The 19,342-nt window shown below is 41.5% G+C and overlaps 1 protein-coding gene across 1 annotated transcript in view; it reads left to right on the forward strand.

The window, feature by feature from the left end:
- Nucleotides 1-19,342, forward strand: part of SERAC1 (serine active site containing 1) — a 203,974-nt gene that overhangs the window by 146,192 nt on the left and 38,440 nt on the right. The window contains exons 12-13 of the mRNA XM_088457406.1: nucleotides 6,200-6,338; nucleotides 10,253-10,353. Of these exons, the coding sequence (XP_088313532.1) occupies nucleotides 6,200-6,338; nucleotides 10,253-10,353 (240 nt within the window). The remainder of the gene's footprint in view (nucleotides 1-6,199; nucleotides 6,339-10,252; nucleotides 10,354-19,342) is intronic.

Consider the following 19,342-nt stretch of genomic DNA (forward strand, 5'->3'; position numbering starts at 1 on the left):
ATCAACCTACGGCCGCTATTCACCGGGCTGTAGGGCCGCCAGGAAAGAGGGACTATTAAATCGAGTCAGTGTGTTGCTTTTATGAATGGGACCATTTCACTACTTAATTTGATGGTTTTTATAAATTCACTTGGAAATAACTGATTGAGCATTGATCAGTATACAAATTCTTTTCATTCAAGCCAACTTCTTTTTTTCTGGTGAGAACTGACAGCATTTTAGAGATTCATTTAAGGTATATGCAATATGATACATTGTTATTTTCAAGTTGCTATTTTTAAGCTGTGATTGTCTATGTATCTGTTTAACACGAATGTATCCATTGTTACTTGATTTATAAGAATTTATACCAGTATATGGTATTAAGAGACAATTTAAATAGTCTTTTTATGCGCTGCTATGTGTGGCTTTCATATATTTTAAATAAATATTATGCATTAATGCTGGAATATCAACTGCGGTTCAGATTATATGTTCACTAGTGCATTCACACTCTTTTTTTCTTTGTTATATTGCTATATAGGATTTTTGCAAATTGTCCTTTTTAGTGAAGTGCAGCAGGTGGACCTTATTTCTACTGTAAATTGACCAATTTATTCAGAAGTGCTGAGGTGGTTTATGACTTTGGGTGTTCATATTTTCTCCCCATCTTTGCAAGGGTTTCCTCCCACACTCCAAAAGAATACTTTTAGGTTCATTGGCTTCTGACAAAAAAACAAACAAACCTTAGTGTATATGTGTGTTCATGTGTAAGTTAACATAGATTGTAAGCTCCCCTGGGGCAGGGACTGATGTGAATGACTGACCAATTATCTATAAAACACTGCAGATTGTGTACGCTACAGTATATAAATAACGGTTAATAAATAAATAGTTAATAAGAAAATAAGGATCAAGTACCCATCCTACAGTATGTGCCAACAAAAAAGATGCTGAATGATACAAGGAGGCAAAAGATAAGGGCACTGAATTTAAGATGAGCTGGTGGTTTTGGGAGTAGCATAGAGGGTCGGGAGAGTATGAACACATAAGAATGGAGATGTAGATGGGGACAAGTGAATAAGGGTTTTATGAGTGAGGGTGAGGATTTGAACTAGATTCTGAGGTAGATTTGGTTCCAGTGAAGAATGGTGCAGAAGGTGAAAGCAGATGCCTTACAGTGAGAGAGGAAAATGAGGTGAGCAGCAGTTTAAAGAATAGAGGGAGGCCAGAAAGCAGGCTACAGTAGTCTAGGCAGGAGATCATGATTGCGTTTATCGGAGATTTAGTGGCATCAGAAGTGATGAAGCCTGGCATTTTAAGGAAGTTTTTATGGCAAGAATGAGAGATGGCCTGAATGTGGGAAATGAATGAGGGAGTGTAGTTGATGATGACAAACATGCAGCAGTCATATGGGAAGGACCAGAGGGTGATGTTATCAACAGAAAGAGTGAGGAAGGTGGACTCAGAGTTAGAGACTGAAAAGGAGTGGTTAATGCGATAGTAAATGAACTATGAGAGGACAGAGTAGCAGAGGCCAATAGAGAGAGGAGGGTGTGAAGGAGCAGTGGGTGGTCGACAGTGTCAAAGGTGGAGGACAGACAAATTAGAATGAGAAGAAAGAATTAACCACTGAATGAGAAAGTCATCACTGACCTTGGTGCAGACAGTTTCAGTGGAGTGCAGGTTGCGCAAACCATATTAGAAGGTAGTGGGAGGATAAGAATGTTGTAATCCTTGATGTAATAGGATCAGGCTTTCTGTAGTCCTCTGACTGAGAATGCCAATAGTTTGGTCCATGTGTACAATGGTTGGCTAGTAACTTGATGAGGAACTTATATACCACATTCAGGAGACTGATGGAAAGCAATTTTGAAGGTTACATCTCTCCCCTTACTGCTTATACAAGATGATGGGTATTCTCTCACTCTGCAACTGAGAATTTCTGCCCTCCACCATCTCTTCATTCAACTCAAGGAGGTACAGGCCAATGAGGTCCCATAAAGATCAGCTGTACAAGCAACACTGCCCATGGTCCTGCCGTGCCTAAAGGTTTAAGCAGTTGAGTACAGCTTCTCCATTACCATGGCCGATTTAGTTATTGATATCTAACAGTATCAGATATCACATGTACTCTGTCCCCAGTTATCTCACTGCTCCCTGCATTACTCAATGGCAATAATGTATTAGGAGTGTGGTTAGCCATACTAGTATTGAGCTAGAAAGGGGACAAGGGAGAAAATAAGGATTTCAACTACTTACCAGTCTGATGCTATAATTTATGTTTAATTATATTAAGTCAATTTTAACTCCATTCCCATTCTTTGTACTTCCCTTATGCATCCACACACAGCTGCATTCTTATTTTCCATTGGTCAAAGCCGTGCTGTAGTTCATTATCTGTCAGTTGTCTCCGCAGCTCCGTAATTTTTTTCTTTACCTCAGTAACTGATGCAAAATGGCAAAATGGATTCCCTTAGACCTAAGGGTCACATGGTGCTAGGTCTGGCGAATACTGAGGGTGTTCTTGCTCTGTAATCTGTTTATCGGCTAATAATTGCTTGTGTGGGCTGATGCTTTGTCCTGATGGAGGATAAAAAAAATTTCCCACAACTCTGGCCTCTTTCTTCTGATTCTTTCCCGCAAAGTTGCTAGAACATTTTTTGTAGTCATTCGGATGCTGAGCCGACGGTCAATTCGAACAATTTTCTAAATTTTTTCCACATTTTCATTTGTTTTTAATGTGCAAGGCCTTCCGGGTCATTCATTATATTTGATGTACAACTGTCACAAAATCTTTCGTGCCACTTAAACACACATGGTTGTGATATTGTGATCTACACTTTGCCCCATAAGCCTACGGAAAGATTTGGTTGGCGTTTTGTTGAATTTAACAAAAAATGTTAAGGTAACACATTTCATACTTTTGAACTAAGCGTTTTTACGATGCACAGGAAAAACAACCTCTTTGAACGCTGTGAAAGAGCAAACTATCTGTGCGAGAGGGATTAAACTTGCAAAACTGTTTTGGGATAGTCCAAGGTCAATGTTCCCCCACTCCATTTTAACTCGCGCAGTATGGTTTATTTTTGACAAGTACAGTGTTGTTATTCAATAGCCACACTTTGTATATGGTATGTCCAAAGTTCATAGGGTCAAGGGCAAAGGAAGTGATCATACATCTATTATCTGAATGTATGTCTTCATGTGGCCACTATGTTCTATTATGTTTTAATGTGTCTATATTTTTTTTAACAGTACAGTGTCTTGTACTCGCCCAGTAACAATTAAAGGAACAAAGTGCCGCTGTCTGGGAGAAGGGGATCAATATACAGTATGTGGACAGGTTTAGATGAGAGGGGGCACATGTTAGCTGGTCGCAAAAAATAAATATACTCAGTCTGCTAAATGAAATACAGTATTTTCCCTGCATATAAAAATACATTTGCATTTGCATACTTTTAGCCAGATTTGCTTCTACAGGTTGAGTCTCCCATATCCCAAATGCTTGGGACCAGGGGTATTTTGGATAACGGAATATTCCGTATTTTGGAATATTTGCATATCATAATAAAATATCTTTGGAATGGGACCCAAATATACACACACAATGCATGTATGTGTTATATACAGCTTATACACACAGCCTGCAGGTAATTTTATACAATACTAGCTGCAGTACCCGGCGTTGCCTGGGATTTTAAGAATGTTTGTTTACACATCATCCTCCAACCAACCTATCCTTAGGCAGGCCTCACGTAAAGTGTGACAAACTTCCCCATCAACAGTCCTAAGGTCTGCCGTGTTTTAATACGCTCGTATGTAAAATGTCACGATCTTTGCTTGTAAACTGTGGATTTGTATAGAAAGACAGTACAGGTTGAGTCTCCCATATCCAAATATTCCGAAATACGGAATATTTTTAGCATGACTGAGATAGTGAAACCTTTGATTTTTGATGGTTTAATGTACACAAACTTTGGTTAAGGCACAAAATTATTAAAAATAAAGTATAAAATGACCTATAGGCTGTGTGTATAAGGTGTATAAGACAGATAAATTAAATTAATGTATTTACACAAACTTTGTTTGAGCTACAAAATTATTGAAAATATTGTCTAAAATTACCTTCAGGCTGTGTGTATAAGCTGTACATGAATCATAAATGCATTCTGTGTTTAAATTTAGGCCCTATTCCTAAGAAATATACATATCTTATGCAATTATTCCAAAATACGGAATATTCCGATATCCAAAATACCCTTGGTCCCAAGCATTTTAGATATGGGAGACTCAACCTGTAGTACAGAAGGACAAATTTTTGCTTTGATATAGTAGAGAAGATAGAAAAGAAAAAATATAAAAAAATATATTTCATAGATATACTGGTCAGGAACTTCCATGGTGACATCTGTGGCAAGATTCATCTCAATTGATATTCCCCTTAACTCCAGTAAATATTTTCACCTTACCTCTAGCCTTTAGAGACACGCTTCTAAATTGAATTACTGAATATAAACTAAATCCTTTTGTAATTCCGAACCTGACCTGTAGAGGGCGAATGCTATGCAAAAATTGTGGATTTAATTAATTAAAAAGTAACAGTAATTCATTTTGATTTAGTAGAGAAGATAGAAAAGAAAAAATAGTAGATAAGCTAAATCATTTTGTAATTCCGTACCTGTCCTGTAGAGGGCGAATGCTATACTAAAATTGTGTTTTTTAATTAATTAAAACTTAACAGTAATTAATTTAAATTTCAAATTTTTTAGTTGCCTCAGCCGTGTTTTAATAGGCTCGTATGTAAAATTTCACGATCGTGGCTTGTAAACTGTGGATTTGTATAGAAAGACAGAAGGACAAATTTTCGCTTTTATATAGTAGATTTGCAATAATTTTGTAACTCAATCAAAGTTTGTGTACAGAAATTAAATTAATTTATGTTTCATATACACCTTATGCACACAGCCTAAAGGTAATTTTATACAATATTTTTAATAATTTGTGCCTTAGACAAAGTTTGTATATACTGAACCATCAAAAATCAAAGGTTTCATTATCTCAGTCATGCCAAAAAAAATCCATATTTCGGAATATTTGGATATGGGAGACTCAACCTGTAATTGTAAATGAGTCCCTTTGTTTCCTGATTCCAAGCTATGCTTTAATCAACTTCGCAAATGTTTTCAATTTTTATTTTTTATTTTGACACAAAGGTCTACATTTTTCAAGGAGTGATTAATGCCCTATGCCAGGGGTATTCCACATGCGGGCATCCAGCCACTGTGAATCTACACATGCCAGCATCCCCTAAAAGCAAAACTGTGACAGGGAATGCTGAGATGTGTAGTTCCATATTAGCTGGAGCCTGGGGGCCCGTATGTTGAATACACCTGCCCTACTGGGGCAAAGAACCCTGCAAACCCTACTGTATGTCATTCTGTGCATCATATTTCTGAAATGGTTTTACATAAGTTTTTTTTTTATATCAGTTTGAACAGATTCCTGGAATTTTTTTAAATTAAATGTAATAAAATAAAGGCTGGCAGTATGTTTTTATTAAGGAAGGAAAGTAACATTTACTTCTGTATGTCAGGATTTTATGGAAATAATGACCTGTAATAAGAGGAGCACATTGTAATCACCCTGGCCTTTTCTGATTCCATAGTCAGATTGCATTCACAGCCTGTAGACATTGACTAGCATTCAGCAACAGTAATTGCTAAGGAGGATGTAGCATTTCATAGATATACTGATCAGGAACTTCCATGGTGACATCTGTGGCAAGATTCATCTCAATTGATATTCCCCTTAACTCCAGTAAATATTTTCACCTTACCTCTAGCCTTTAGAGACACGCTTCTAAATTGAATTACTGAATATAATACTAAATCTGAACATAAATTAATTTATTCCAATAATCCGAAACTGTACAGTAAGATCAGTAATTGCTAAAATGTGAGGAAATTCTTGAGAGAGTTTCTGGTCGTGCATTACATGCTATATATGTACATTAAATGAATAAATAATTTAATTATGTTTTTATATGTTTTGATACAATGCACTCCTTGCCCAGTTTTGGGCTTTATCATCCTATTCTAGAACATGTAGTAAACAAAAGTGGTATGTAAAATAAAGACAAAACATTGTGTTGTGATAAAACTAAAAATGTTTGTGTCTTTTTTTTTTTCTTCTCTTCAAAAAAAAATAAAAAATCTAGCCAGGTTATAAAAGCAGATGTCCTGTTTATCCATGGTCTGTTAGGAGCAGCATTCAAAACATGGCGTCAGCAAGACCGAGACCAACCACTGAATGAAAGTGCTGCTCAAGAAGATGACTATACAGAATGTTGGCCAAAGGTGATAGCATCTTTATCTACATCTAGGGGTCAATCCTTTTTGGTATTAGAAGGGCAAGTTGCCATTGCAATGACATGGAAACACCGGCAATTGCTCCGCAACTCGTGCCCCAATCTAGCCCCAGACTCTCAGACTTTTGCACGCGAACAAAAATCGGGAGGTACTGTAAGTGCAGCATTTAGCCGTAAGCCGACTCACAGCTAATAGGATTGATCCCCCCATTGTTTATAGTGCTTGTATTTGTGAAATCCTTGAAGAACATCATATGCATCACAAGTGCACATAATTGCATATGTGTCTATAAATGGACATCAGCACCTGATTTGTTCCTGTTATGTATCTGTTGTTGGGCTAAGAGATGAACTTATAACAATCTTGATCTGTAGACTATATTTGTGACACTTCTGATGCTATGAGCTGGCAAGTTCAGTTTAAGCAGTCTCACTAATTAATAAAAAATAAACAATATGATCCAGGCACTATAAACAAATTAATAAAATATGTAAACCATATCAACAATCTCTTAAATAAAAAAAGAAATCTATATCCTAAAATAAGCCGCTGTCAAAAATGAGAAGACTATCACATCCTCCTTTATTTTACAAAAAAGTTCCCTGCACTGCATGAAATATTTTCTTTTAGCATATATATGTGAAAAGGACTGTAAGAGCCATTTATTTATTCCTGAGAGGAATGCTCCTAGAGTGCATTGCTAGAGTGCATCCAAATACACCGCAATTATACGGTGGTTTCTTTGCAACGGGGAACCTCTGAAGAAGCTGATCCTCCCTAGGCAGACAGTGTCTTCAGTCAGTATTCACTATTCATGTAAGAGTGTACAACTAATGCTGGGCATACACTGCCAGATAAAATGTCTGTCAGACCGACAGACATTTTATCTGGCCGGCTGCCAGCCGCAGATGTCCGCGGCATACACTGTGAGCTCACAGTGTATAGCCCGACATACGCGCTCCGCCCCCGGGGGAGGAGACATTTCCCTGTTCCTTCCGTAGGAAGGAACACAGGAAATGTCTGTCTGTCGGCTGCGCTGGGCATACACTGCCCGATGCGGCCGACAGTTTCCCGGGTAAATATCGCATCGGACGGGCATGCTGGACAATCCAGCATGCCCGACCGAGCAATATTTAACCCTCGGTTGCCCCCCCCACGCTACAATTATCGCGGCGATCCGCCGACATCGGGCGGATCGTCCCGATAATTGCAGCGTGTATGGCCAGCATAAGAAATGTCTTTACTTGCACCACTGGGGGACATAAACTACAACTATCATAACATGATTGAATAAAAACATGAATAATAATAACAAACAGCTGCTGCCACGGGAGCACAGATTAGTAATATATCTGATAACTTTTATCAAGGAACCTATGCAGGAGACAAAACCTGTCAGATGTGGAGCAATGTCAGCCGCTGATCAAAAGAAAACCAGGTCTGTTTATAGGAGCTGGGAGAATAGCAGACAACAGATCTGGACCTTTTAACTATGATCGCTGAGCATTTAAATTCCTTATCTACTAAGCGATTACGTTAGTTAGCCAGCTAACAATTGACTTTCTCTTTATATGATTGCTACATCTAGAACACTGGTATAGTGAGGAAGTAGGATTGACTGTGCTGTTTGATAAAGCAAATGGAAAAACCTCCGTTAAATACTGTTCCTTGTGGATTTGAAATCTTTACTGCATGTTGTTTAAAATATGAATTCCTTATTGCCAATTAGGTAGATAAATATTGGAAGTGAAATCATTGTTGTCAGCTCAACCACTGTAATTTCAGCAGATATATTATAGCTCCTTTGCCAGCGGCTGATTGTTACTATTAACAATCCTCTCTATGGTATTTGTAGTTTATGTTTGGAGTATTTATGTATAATTATTGTGTAGTAAATACATTTATTATTTTTTTAAACATAAAGTTTATTGAGACAGTCACCATAGCAGGAGGCAGTGATATACATACAGGCATCAATGAGCACCGAAAAACAGGACAAAGTCAATGCATATCAAAATGTTGCCTATTACATAGTGACCTGTTTTATTATTAGATGGGGGAGGAGTAAAGGAAATAGGAGTCTAGAGAAGTGACGGTGTGGCAAATCGTAGCATAAAGAAGAGATAAAGAAAGACCTGGATGGATGGACACCAAACTAGAAAAAATAGATAAAAAGGGAGCAGAGAAGAAGGTAAATTATCCGGTTTTAAATGGGGAAGGGGCATTTTGTGAGGTGAGCCAGAAGCCCCAGATTTTATCAAATTATCTAGAGGAAATATTAATAATCCTGGTCATGTATTCCATATGGTATGTATACCAGATATGGGACAATATTGATTGAAGAGAAGGGGAGACGGGTTACTTCCAATTAGCGTCACTCTGACAGGTGGTAGCAGAGGCAATGTGACGTATTCATTTACTTTGATGCCTAGTTGCCGTAGGGAGTCCCAGAGGCAGAAGGAAAAACGTAGGTTCACATGGGACGGGGATCTAGAGAATGTGAGAGATGAGACCTCCAGTGACCTCCCACCAAAAATGGAACATTTTTTAGCAGGACCTCCAAATGTGGAGGAGGTACCTTCAGAGGCGCAGCCTCTCCAGCAACTATTTGATGTATCTGGGAACTAGAGACATATTTATAATGGGTGCAAGGTTTGTGATGCACACGGGACCCACACACCGCACACCCTGTTACATATACTTACCCCTCCGTCAGCCCGATGCTGGCTGCAGCGCTGGGGATTCGAGTATGCGCAGTAGAGATGTTCCGGGAACGCCGCGCAGACGATATGTTCCCGGAGATCTGCGTATGTGCAGTAGAAACTGGCACAATGTAAGAGTCTACTCTGATGCCAGAGAGGAAGGGGCCCGATCGGAGCCTGCACACGGGCCCTCTCCTCTCTTAAAGTGCATAATTATAAACTCCTTTATTTTAAAATAAATTTAACTGGAGGCGGCATTTTCACAGATCTCTGACCAATCATCCCCATCAAATGTGTCCCCCAAGTCCGCTTCACAAGCAACTTGGACTACTCAGTTAACAGTTACAATAAGAGGGATTTTAAACCTCTAGTTGAGAATCGCCTCAAGCAAAGGGCTTCAAATGTCATGAGAGGCCTATGGGAAAGAAGTTGCTTAACTTTGGAGTGTCTAAGCTGGAGGAATTGATAAGTGTCTAGAGGGTATGGCTGAAAAAGTTCTAAAAAAGAGGGAAAATTGTTATCCCGCATAATGTCATGTAAATATCTTATATTGCCCGTGCTCCAGTGAATGAGCGAGTTTCTGGACATACCTGGGGGGAAGTCAGAAGTGTGAAAAATCTGGATAATTGGGGAAGCAGGAGCAAGCACATGTTTCCGATTAGCGCAAATGGATTTATTCTTATAGCTAACTTCTTGCTTTTTATACTGTATTTTACAGCCCTTTTTCATATATGGTAAAAGGAAGTATTTCATGCTGTCAATGTATTTTATTGTAGAAATTCAGTCTCTCTACTCTTTTTCTGTATCCTGACAATTTTCTCTAGACTCTCATCTATTCATTATAGGACCACAAAGGTTTACTGCTATCAAAGCAGTTGTGTTTGTGTATAGGCCAATAAGGATGGGAATAAGCTAGTTTTTGGCGTTTCTGCCCAGAGGATTTAGAAACCAGGTGTGTTTTGCAGTTAATATTATTGTCATTTTAAGTCCTACAGGCAAAACCGCTGACTATCAGTGGATTTAAGTTGGAATGCAAAGGCTAGCTTTAAGATGGGTAGGCACAGAAAGAATAAGGTAACATTTTTGTGAACCTTCTCTGGTCATAGAAGGTTGGCAGATTCTGTTTGGCCTATACTCATGGGCTTAGTGCATTGATGTTTTACAGTATTTTATTTAACATTTGCTTTTCTTTTTTTTTAGGATTGGCTAGCAACAGATTGCCCTACTTTAAGAATTATTTCTGTTGAATATGACACTTATCTAAGTGATTGGAAAGCTAAATGCCCAGCAGACAATCACAGGTAATGTCAATGAACCAGTTATTTACATGACTGATTATTATATGACGATTTGCATGACTGATGTTTTCATAGACTAAATAATGAAAAAAGAGCCACCAAGTGTTGACTGACTGCACCAGAAGGAAAATATTAAATTTTCCTCTTCATATATATATATATGTATATGTATATATATATATATATATATATATATACAGAGAGAGAGAGAGAATGAATTAATGCTATGGGTGCAGTATCTGTCATATTTCAAGGGATGCTAATTTATATTTTTAGATTATGTATGCATTTCTGTAAATATCATTATAAAGAGTTATCATTGATGTCACCATTACATTATTAACTGGGATCACTTGAGTATTAAATTTATTGATCTTTATTTTATTTATTTGTGTACTGTAATGTCTCAAATAAAAGTAAAAAAAAAAAAGAATATGCAAATTCACCCTTGTGCTCCGTGCCATATATAGGCGGTCTTTTGTGACCCAAATTGAGTATATATAAAGACTCTGCAGTAATATATAAAATATAATAGATTCCTTTTACCCTTGTGCACGTTTACATGGAGCCACTGAATTTTTTTCAGTTAGGAAGTGCTGGTGTTAAGGAGAGAAAATAGCCCCCAAGTCTATTAGTCCAATGCAGTATTAAATAATAGTAATTATCAGACGATAAAATAGCTCAGGTGATAAAATCTATAATTTAACCAAGGGAGTGATGTGATTTCCCAGAGACGGATATTGGGCTAAGAATCTTAACTTAAAGTTTATGTTATTAATAGATGAAAACTTAACAGCTAATAATTAGCAAGCATAATAGCATCCCCAGTCTCTTGAATATGTAAACAGAGAGTTTCATCTACAAAGCACAAAACAGTTGAGGCACAGCACAGAGTCCTTTTTGATGGCATCACATGCTTTGTTTTGTACTGCCAAAGTGCAAGGGTTTGCAAACCTTGATGTTAGTATCTGCAGAAGAGGAGACATTTACATATACAGCTGCCAGTGAGAGACATTGTGTGGAGTGAGGATGTTCCATCAAAAGTACATGGATGTCTATATTTGTGGAGAGAAATTATGGATAGGAGAGTAATCTTTAGAGGCGTTCCTTGCGTCGTGGAATGGTACACAGCAATTTTCCACAAAATCACTCCAATTTTGCACCAGCTCAGGTATCTTTGCATTCTTTTAATCAGACAAATTCTGCACCTTCCAGTTGCTCTTCAGGGGAGACGTGTGCACTTCAAGTAATGTAAAAGAAAAGTGCACTCACCAAAGTACCACATGTTTTCTAAATGCTTAGATTTGTATGCAGACTTGCAGTTCCTAATATGTCTTTATATGTTTTTCACTGAATATCTGCAGATATTTTTAGTCAATTCTCCAGGGCCAGGTATTATGTACTACAAATGTGAGTGTGCAGTACTACTGAGTCACTTAGTGGCTCTGTATCTGTAATGTACAGAATTAGTGGAGTGATGTAATTGGTTGCTGTCTCCTGGTCTGGGTAGGCTGGTTCCTGCAGGGCTCTGCTTTGTAAATGTTTTGTTTGCCTCTGTTCTGACACAATCTTGCTTGCTGAAGAAATAGCTCCTGACATCTAGGTAGTTGCTGTCTCATGTTCTGCTCTTTAATTTCCCTGTTCTAATTCCCTGTCTTTCACTCTCGGTGGCTTAATTTTACTCTATCGCTTGTATTTTTCCTTTCCTCTCCCTCAATTTCTCCTTCGCGATAAGTCAATCAGGAAAGGTGACAGTGACAACTGCAGCATCATCACCTTGCAGAATAAAAACATACTGGATGATGCAACTTATATACCGTTTACTGCGCACTCAGCACTTCTGCTAAAGGTCAAAGCAATCAAGACTGAAGCTGGCCACACACTAGACCAACTTACATCCAACCATCCAACTAGTTAATTGGTTGGAATGAAAATCTGGTAAGGGATGAAAGCAAATTACAATCAGCAATTTGCTCCCAAACGCTGGAAAATGGACCAAAACTGTTGTTTGAACAAATAGTTTAGATCAAACATTTAATAAACTTGTCTGAACGACCATTTTCATCAGTTTTCTGGCATTTAGGAGCAAATTGCTGCTCATCAGTTACTCCCATTCCTTACCAGATTTTCATTCCAACCAATCAACAAGTTGGCTGGTTGGATGTAAGTTGGTCTAGTGTGTGGCCAGCTTAACAGACCCACAACAGTAGCATACTGGGATAATGTTTTATAACACGTGTTCTATAACACGTAAGCTGGCCACACACTAGACCAACTTACATCCAACCAGCCAACTTGTTGATTGGTTGGAATGAAAATCTGGTAAGGAATTGGAGTAAATGATGATCAGCAATTTGCTCCTAAATGCCAGAAAACAGATGAAAATGGTCGTCAGACAAGTTTGTTAAATGTTTGATCTAAACAATTTGTTCAAACAACAGTTTTTGTTAATTTTCCGGCATTTGGGAGCAAATTGCTGATTGTCATTTGCTTTCATTCCTTACCAGATTTTTATTCCAACCAATCAACAAGTTGGCTGGTTGGATGTAAGTTGGTCTAGTGTGTGGCCAGCTGTACTGTACTCTCAGCCCTTCTAATGACAGAGACATCACCTGTATGTAGCCTTTATAAAGCCCTTACTCCTAGCCTTGAACAATCAAAGTATGGAATTGTGTTTCATTCCTGGTACTTCAAATAGTCTTGTTTTGTTTCCATGTTCATTCACTTCAGCTTTGACCCGCACAATTCTTCTTTTTCAAACCCAATGCAATTAGATTCTTTCTCCTATTATGCTTCTTTACCTGTCTCTTCTCTTTCTGTATGTGAGCCTTTAGTTGTTAAGCCAGTACACACTATCCAATTATTGGGCTGATCAGCAGATAATTGGCTGATTGGCTCAATAATTGGATAGTGTGTATGCAGGAATGTTAGCCGATAAAGGCTTCATATATATGCTCCTGCAATGGTCAGATTGAACCCATGGAAAACATCTGAACAAAGTACACACTGAGCTAAAAATTGCTCAGTGTGTACGAGTACGCACCGATCCACTAATTGCTCCGTTGGATTACAGCGTTTATCGGATCAGCAGGATTTATGGAATCGGTATGAATTACCGGTGGACCCCTTGCCAGTGGTTCATTTCCTGACAGAAATCCCGATCGTCTCTAGGTAAGTAAGTATTGACTAACCTAATCTACCCCCCAACCCTCCTTTAGGGTGCCTAACCCTAACCCTCCCCCCCAGTGCCTAAACCTAACCCCCCCTTCCCCGACGCCTAAACTGGGCAAGTGCCTAACCCTAACCTCCCCCCGGGGGTGCCTAACCCTCCCTCCCCCTAGCCTATCCCTAACCTCCCGGGGGGGGGTGCCCAACCATAAGTCCCCCCCGGGAGCCCTAAACTAACCCTTCCACCCGCGCGGCTGTCCGCTGCGGCGCCCAGCATCCGCTCGATCGGGATGCCGGGCGCCGGTCTCCAGACGTCGGTCAAATGACAGGCATCTACATTTTGACGCCTGTCATTCGTCCCTAGTCGGGATAACAATCTCTGGTAGCCGGCGGTCGGCATTCCGTCCGCTGGTTTCCTGAACGTATACCGGATTTATTGCTAGGTGTTCAGCCAGCATCAGTCTGTCTTCTAAATTGCCGGCCAATTCTCTTTCTGACTGTTTTTTCCTTATTTACTGTCTTATCCACAGTTTCATTCTTTGTTACCTCACTGACTGCTGTGTTTATCTGACTATTTCTTTAATTGTTTGCACTTGTTTTAATCTTTGTCCCCAGTTACTTACCTACTATAGTCTCTTTTTTGTTCCCCTGTACCATTTCTGTCTCGATGTTTTCTCACAATTTCGCATTTTGGGACTGAATTGCCTAATCAGCTATAATTGCTGCCCCATTGCATATACAGAACTAAATGTGTTTATTCTCCCAACTGCAGAGTTAGTTACTATTTGTTTATTACCAGTTATTTATATAGCGCACACATATTTCCACAGTGCTTTATAGAGAATATTTGGCCATACAAAGCAGTCCCTGCCCTAGTGGAGCTTACATTCTATATTCCCTACCACATGTACATGCACATACTTACACACTAGGGTTAATTTTTGTTGTGAGCCAGTTAACCTACTAGTATATATTTTTTGAAGTGTGGGAGAATACCCAGCACAGGGAGAATATACAAGCTCCACACAGTTAGGGCTGAAGTGCGAATCAAACCCACAACCTCAGTGCTGTGAGGCAGTAAGAGTTGTGCGCATCTTTGTGAATGGACTGCCCCTATCTGTACACACGTAGTGATTTTTTGGACGACTGAACGATAACAATATCATCCAAAAAATCATTAGTTTCTGCCCCAAAACGATGAACAATAACTACCAATGCGCGCTCCCATTTGTAGTTGGTAGTTATTGTTCATCACCCGATCCTCCCGCCCAACCTGACGATAATGTCAGGCTGAACATGTTCGGGGATGAGGGTGTGTGGCCGGCACTGAACGAAATCGTTCTTGATTTCGTTCAGTGTTTCTGCTCAGTGTCATTAACGACACTGAGCACACCCCTGATGGGGACACACGGGATGATTTCGTTCATGGAGCAAATTGTCCCATGTGTATGCACCTTTAGTGTCATAGCCAACATCATAAAACCCACTTTATACTTCCTTTACTGGCTGCCTGTAGGATGGCAAATCTATTTCAAGATTGGCTTATACTCCTTTTCCCCCAAACTTATAACCTGGCTTATGCCGGGGCAACCCAGGCCGAGGTTTGGTATGAAAGGGCCAACCCGAGTCGCGCTATCCGTGAATCCGACCCTGGTAGCTGGGTCGAACATGGCACGGCTCTGGGTAACGGTGCGGTGTGAACAGTGCGACCTCGGTTAACCCGACACGGGTTAAGTTTAAAAGCTGCTGATTAGTGGATGCAGAGGCCCGCCTCAGGGGGGCAGGGCAAACACAGGTGCAATGTTAACAGGGTCTATCCGGGAATAACCTGGGTCCAAGGTGCAATGTGAAAGGGCTCCCGGCATTTCGGTGGAAAAGGGGTTTAACTGACTTTCAAAGCCCTACATAATCAGAGTCTAAGTACTTGAAGCAGCCTCTGATTCCCTAAAGCCCCGCTCACGTACTTTGATACGCAGATGAAGCACTATTAGTAGTACCTAGAACTTCCCTTAATCATTTGAGGCTCAAGCTTTAAGTGTTGACCCTCTGCAACACTCTGCCTTGCATTGTTTGAGAGGCCTCAACTCAATGTGTATGACTCTGCATCAGGGCCGGCTCCACCTTTAGGCAGCTGCCTAGGGGCGCCAGCCACTGGAGGCATAAATGGCCTTGTGTTGTGTTAGTGACAGTGTGCTACTAAATGGCCCTGTGTCAAGTCCGAGCGGCCGCAGTGGCACTGGTGTAGCCAGCCGCGGCCACCACTCTGTCAGTGACCAAGACAGTGTGCACCAACAGTGCTGCACACTGTCTCCTTCCTCCGCAGCTACAGCGTCTGCTCACTGTGTCTGGCCGGGTTCAGGCTGTCTGCTGTGTTAGTATTGGCACTGACATGACAGTGCTTTCTTTCACTTGTTTGTGAGGAGCAGGGAATGGATGCCAACCAGGCTGAGTGTAATATTATATATAATATATATTAGCAAGCATTGTTTGTTGTGTGTGTGTAGACAGTATATAATGTTAATACATCTAATAAACTGTATATTATATACTGTATATGTTTTTTATTTCTTTGTATGTACTGATATGTTTTTAATAAAATGGAGAGATGCATACATGCATTTATTGACCCTATGCAATTAGCGCCACCTTATTTTGATGTACATTTGAGGCAGGAGTGCTGCCGTAATTTGAGTTTTGTCGTATCTTGAGACCTCATTGCATATTTGCAGCCTTTTTTCTGTTACCAATGGCTGTCACTTATCTTCTTTATTACAGGGCTAAACCAGATCATAACTAAATGTAAAATATAAACAAGTTGGTGTATAAACTTTGTGTCATATTGTGGCTCATATGTCACCAGAAAGTCTATATATCAGTATGATAGGAGCCAGTGGCGTAAGTAGGGTATTTGGAGACCCCCCCTCATCACCCCGATATGTGTGCGCGCCTAAGGCGTGCGCGGGGGAAAAATGGGCGTGGTCACTTAAAAATGGGTCGTGTCAACATGACACACCCCTTTATTTTCACGCTGAACATTCCTATCCATATGCACCTTAACCCCAGTAGTACCCCTTATACAGTACCCCCAGTATGCAGTTGTGGTCCCTCTTATGCAGGCCCATAGTAGTGCCCCTTATACAGTATCTCCAGTAGTGGTCCCCCTTATACAGCCCCCAATTAGTTCCCCTTACTCAATGCCCCCAGTAGTGGTCCCCCCAAATGCAGTGCCCTATGTAGTGTTCCCCCTTATGCAGTGCCCCCAGTAGCAGTCCCCACAATGCAGTGCGCCCATTAGTGGTATCCCCTTATGCAGTGCCCTTTATATAGTGCCCCCAGTAGTAGTCCACCCCCCTATGCAGTGCCCTTTATATAGTGCTCCCAGCAGTAGTCCCCCCATGCAGTTTTCCCAGTAGTGGTCCCCCTTATGCAGGCACCCAGTAGTGATCCCCCCCTATCTAGTGCACCCTGCAGTTGTCCCCAACGTGCAGTGCCCCTAACAGTAAGCCCGTTATATAGTGCGCCCAGCAGTAGTACCCCCCCTCCCATGCAGTGCCCCCAGTAGTGGTCCCCATGATGCAGGCCCCCAGTAGTGACCCCCCCTATCCAGTGGTCCCTGTAGTGGTCCTTCCTGTTATTGCCCCCAGTAGTGGTCCCCCCAGGGCAGTGCCCCTAGTAGTAGGCCCCTTTTATAATGCCCCCAGTAGTAGTTCCCCCCCTCCCATGCAGTGCACCCAGTAGTGGTCCCTCTGATGCAACCCCCCAGTAGTGATCCCCCCTATCCAGTGCCCCCTGTAGTGGTCCTTCCTATTCTATTATTGCCCCCAGTTGTGGTCCCCCCAGTGCAGTGCCCCTAGTAGTAGGCCCCTTTTATAATGCCCCCAGTAGTAGTCCCCCCCCAAGTAGTGGTTCCCAGTTGAGGTTCCCCCTCCCGATTAAGTGCCCCCAGTAATAGCCCCCCCCCCCAGTAGAGGTCCTCCCAATAATGGTGCCCCCAGTAATAGCCCCCCCAGTAGAGGTCCTCCCAATAATGATGCCCCCAGTAGTAGCCACCACCCCCTGTTGTGCCCCCACCCCCAGTAGAGGTCCCCCCAGTAGTAGCCACCCCCCTCCCCCGTTGTGCCCCCAGTAGTGCAGGCAGGTTTTTAAATAAATATATATATATATTGTGACACAGTTAGGTTAGGGGGTCCCTCTCCTGGGTAGAGGACTCCTTCCTTACACACACACACAGCAGCAGGGAAGCAGCACACCATTCTGGATGCAAGTACAAGCTGGTCAGCGCCAGTCTTTATTGTACAATGTCAGAAATATAAAGAAAACATAAATATAAATCCTAGCCCTGTCGGGGCACTAACTTCACAGGTAGTTCCCTCACTACCAGAACCTGGCAGGGCCTAATGCCCTCGCCAGCAACAAAGGCACAGCACAACACTCACAGTTAGGTTTCCAAGTGTCTCTGAGCAAACTCCCTGCCTGCTCTCCCAGGTGAGACACTCAGCCTTATCCAAACTAGGCTTATATTGGCCACTCTCAGGTGGAAACCCTAACAAGCCTGTTACCAGGCTGTGAGAACCAAAACCTGGAGTGGCCGTGGGTGGAGCCCTCCCTCTCCTCTCACCCACAACCCCCAGGTCCCAAACCGGCTTTTCAAAAAGCCGAAACTCAAGTCTGCTACACTGCAGACTTTCTCCTGGGGGTTTAAAACACATAAGACAGGAATCTGGGACAAATGTACCTGCCACAGACCACTTTACCAATGATCCTATCACATATCCCCCCCCTTTGTTTCGACCTGTGGGGCGGAACAACTGAAGCCCCCAAACAATGAACGCGTGACAACGCGTCAGCATTGGCCAGCTGGCTTCCTGGCCTGTGTTCCACTGAAAATTTAAAAGTTTGTAACGCCAAGAACCATCTCGTAATTCTCGCATTACTGTCCTTATTTTCGGACATCCACTTCAAAGGGACATGGTCAGTGATCAATTTGAACTTTCTTCCAACCAAGTAGTACCTGAGAGCCTCTAATGCCCACTTTATGGCCAACGCCTCCTTCTCCACTGTGGCATAGTTTCTCTCATGTACATTCAACTTTCTACTTAGAAAATAGGGTGTTCCTCACCCTCCTTGTTCTGGGACAGGACCGCTCCTATACCCACTTCTGATGCATCGGTTTGTACTATGAATTCCCTTTCAAAATTAGGAGTCATCAGGACTGGTTGGGAACACAACGCTACTTTCAACTCCTGAAAAGCTTTCTCTGCCTCAGGACTCCATTCTACCATGACTTTTTGTTTGCCTTTGGTCAGGTCAGTCAGTGGGACTGCCATGGTGGCAAAGTTGGGTATAAACCTCCTGTAGTACCCCGTAATTCCCAAGAAGGCTCTCACCTGCTTCTTATTCAGAGGCCGTGGCCAGTTTTGTATGGCATCAACTTTATTGAGCTGAGGATTTATCAGGCCTCTGCCAATGGTGTATCCCAGATATTTTACTTCCTCCATGCCTAGACAACACTTTTTTGGGTTGGCTGTCAAACCTGCCTTATAGATGGAGTCCAACACTGCTTGTACCCTGGGTAAGTGAGACTGCCAATCAGGACTATGAATGACCACGTCATCCAGATAAGCAGCCGCATACCGTCTATGGGGCCTTAGAATCCTGTCCATCATTCTTTGGAAGGTAGCAGGTGCCCCATGTAGCCCAAAGGGCAACATCTTGTACTGAAACAAGCCCTCTGGCGCTGAAAAAGCTGTCTTTTGTTTGGCGCTCTCGGTTAACGGTACTTGCCAATACCCTTTGGTTAGGTCAAGAGTGGTTAAATACCTTG

Source organism: Taudactylus pleione, unplaced genomic scaffold (assembly GCF_031769625.1).
Source record: "Taudactylus pleione unplaced genomic scaffold, aTauple2 ptg000760l, whole genome shotgun sequence".
Taxonomy (NCBI): domain Eukaryota; kingdom Metazoa; phylum Chordata; class Amphibia; order Anura; family Myobatrachidae; genus Taudactylus; species Taudactylus pleione.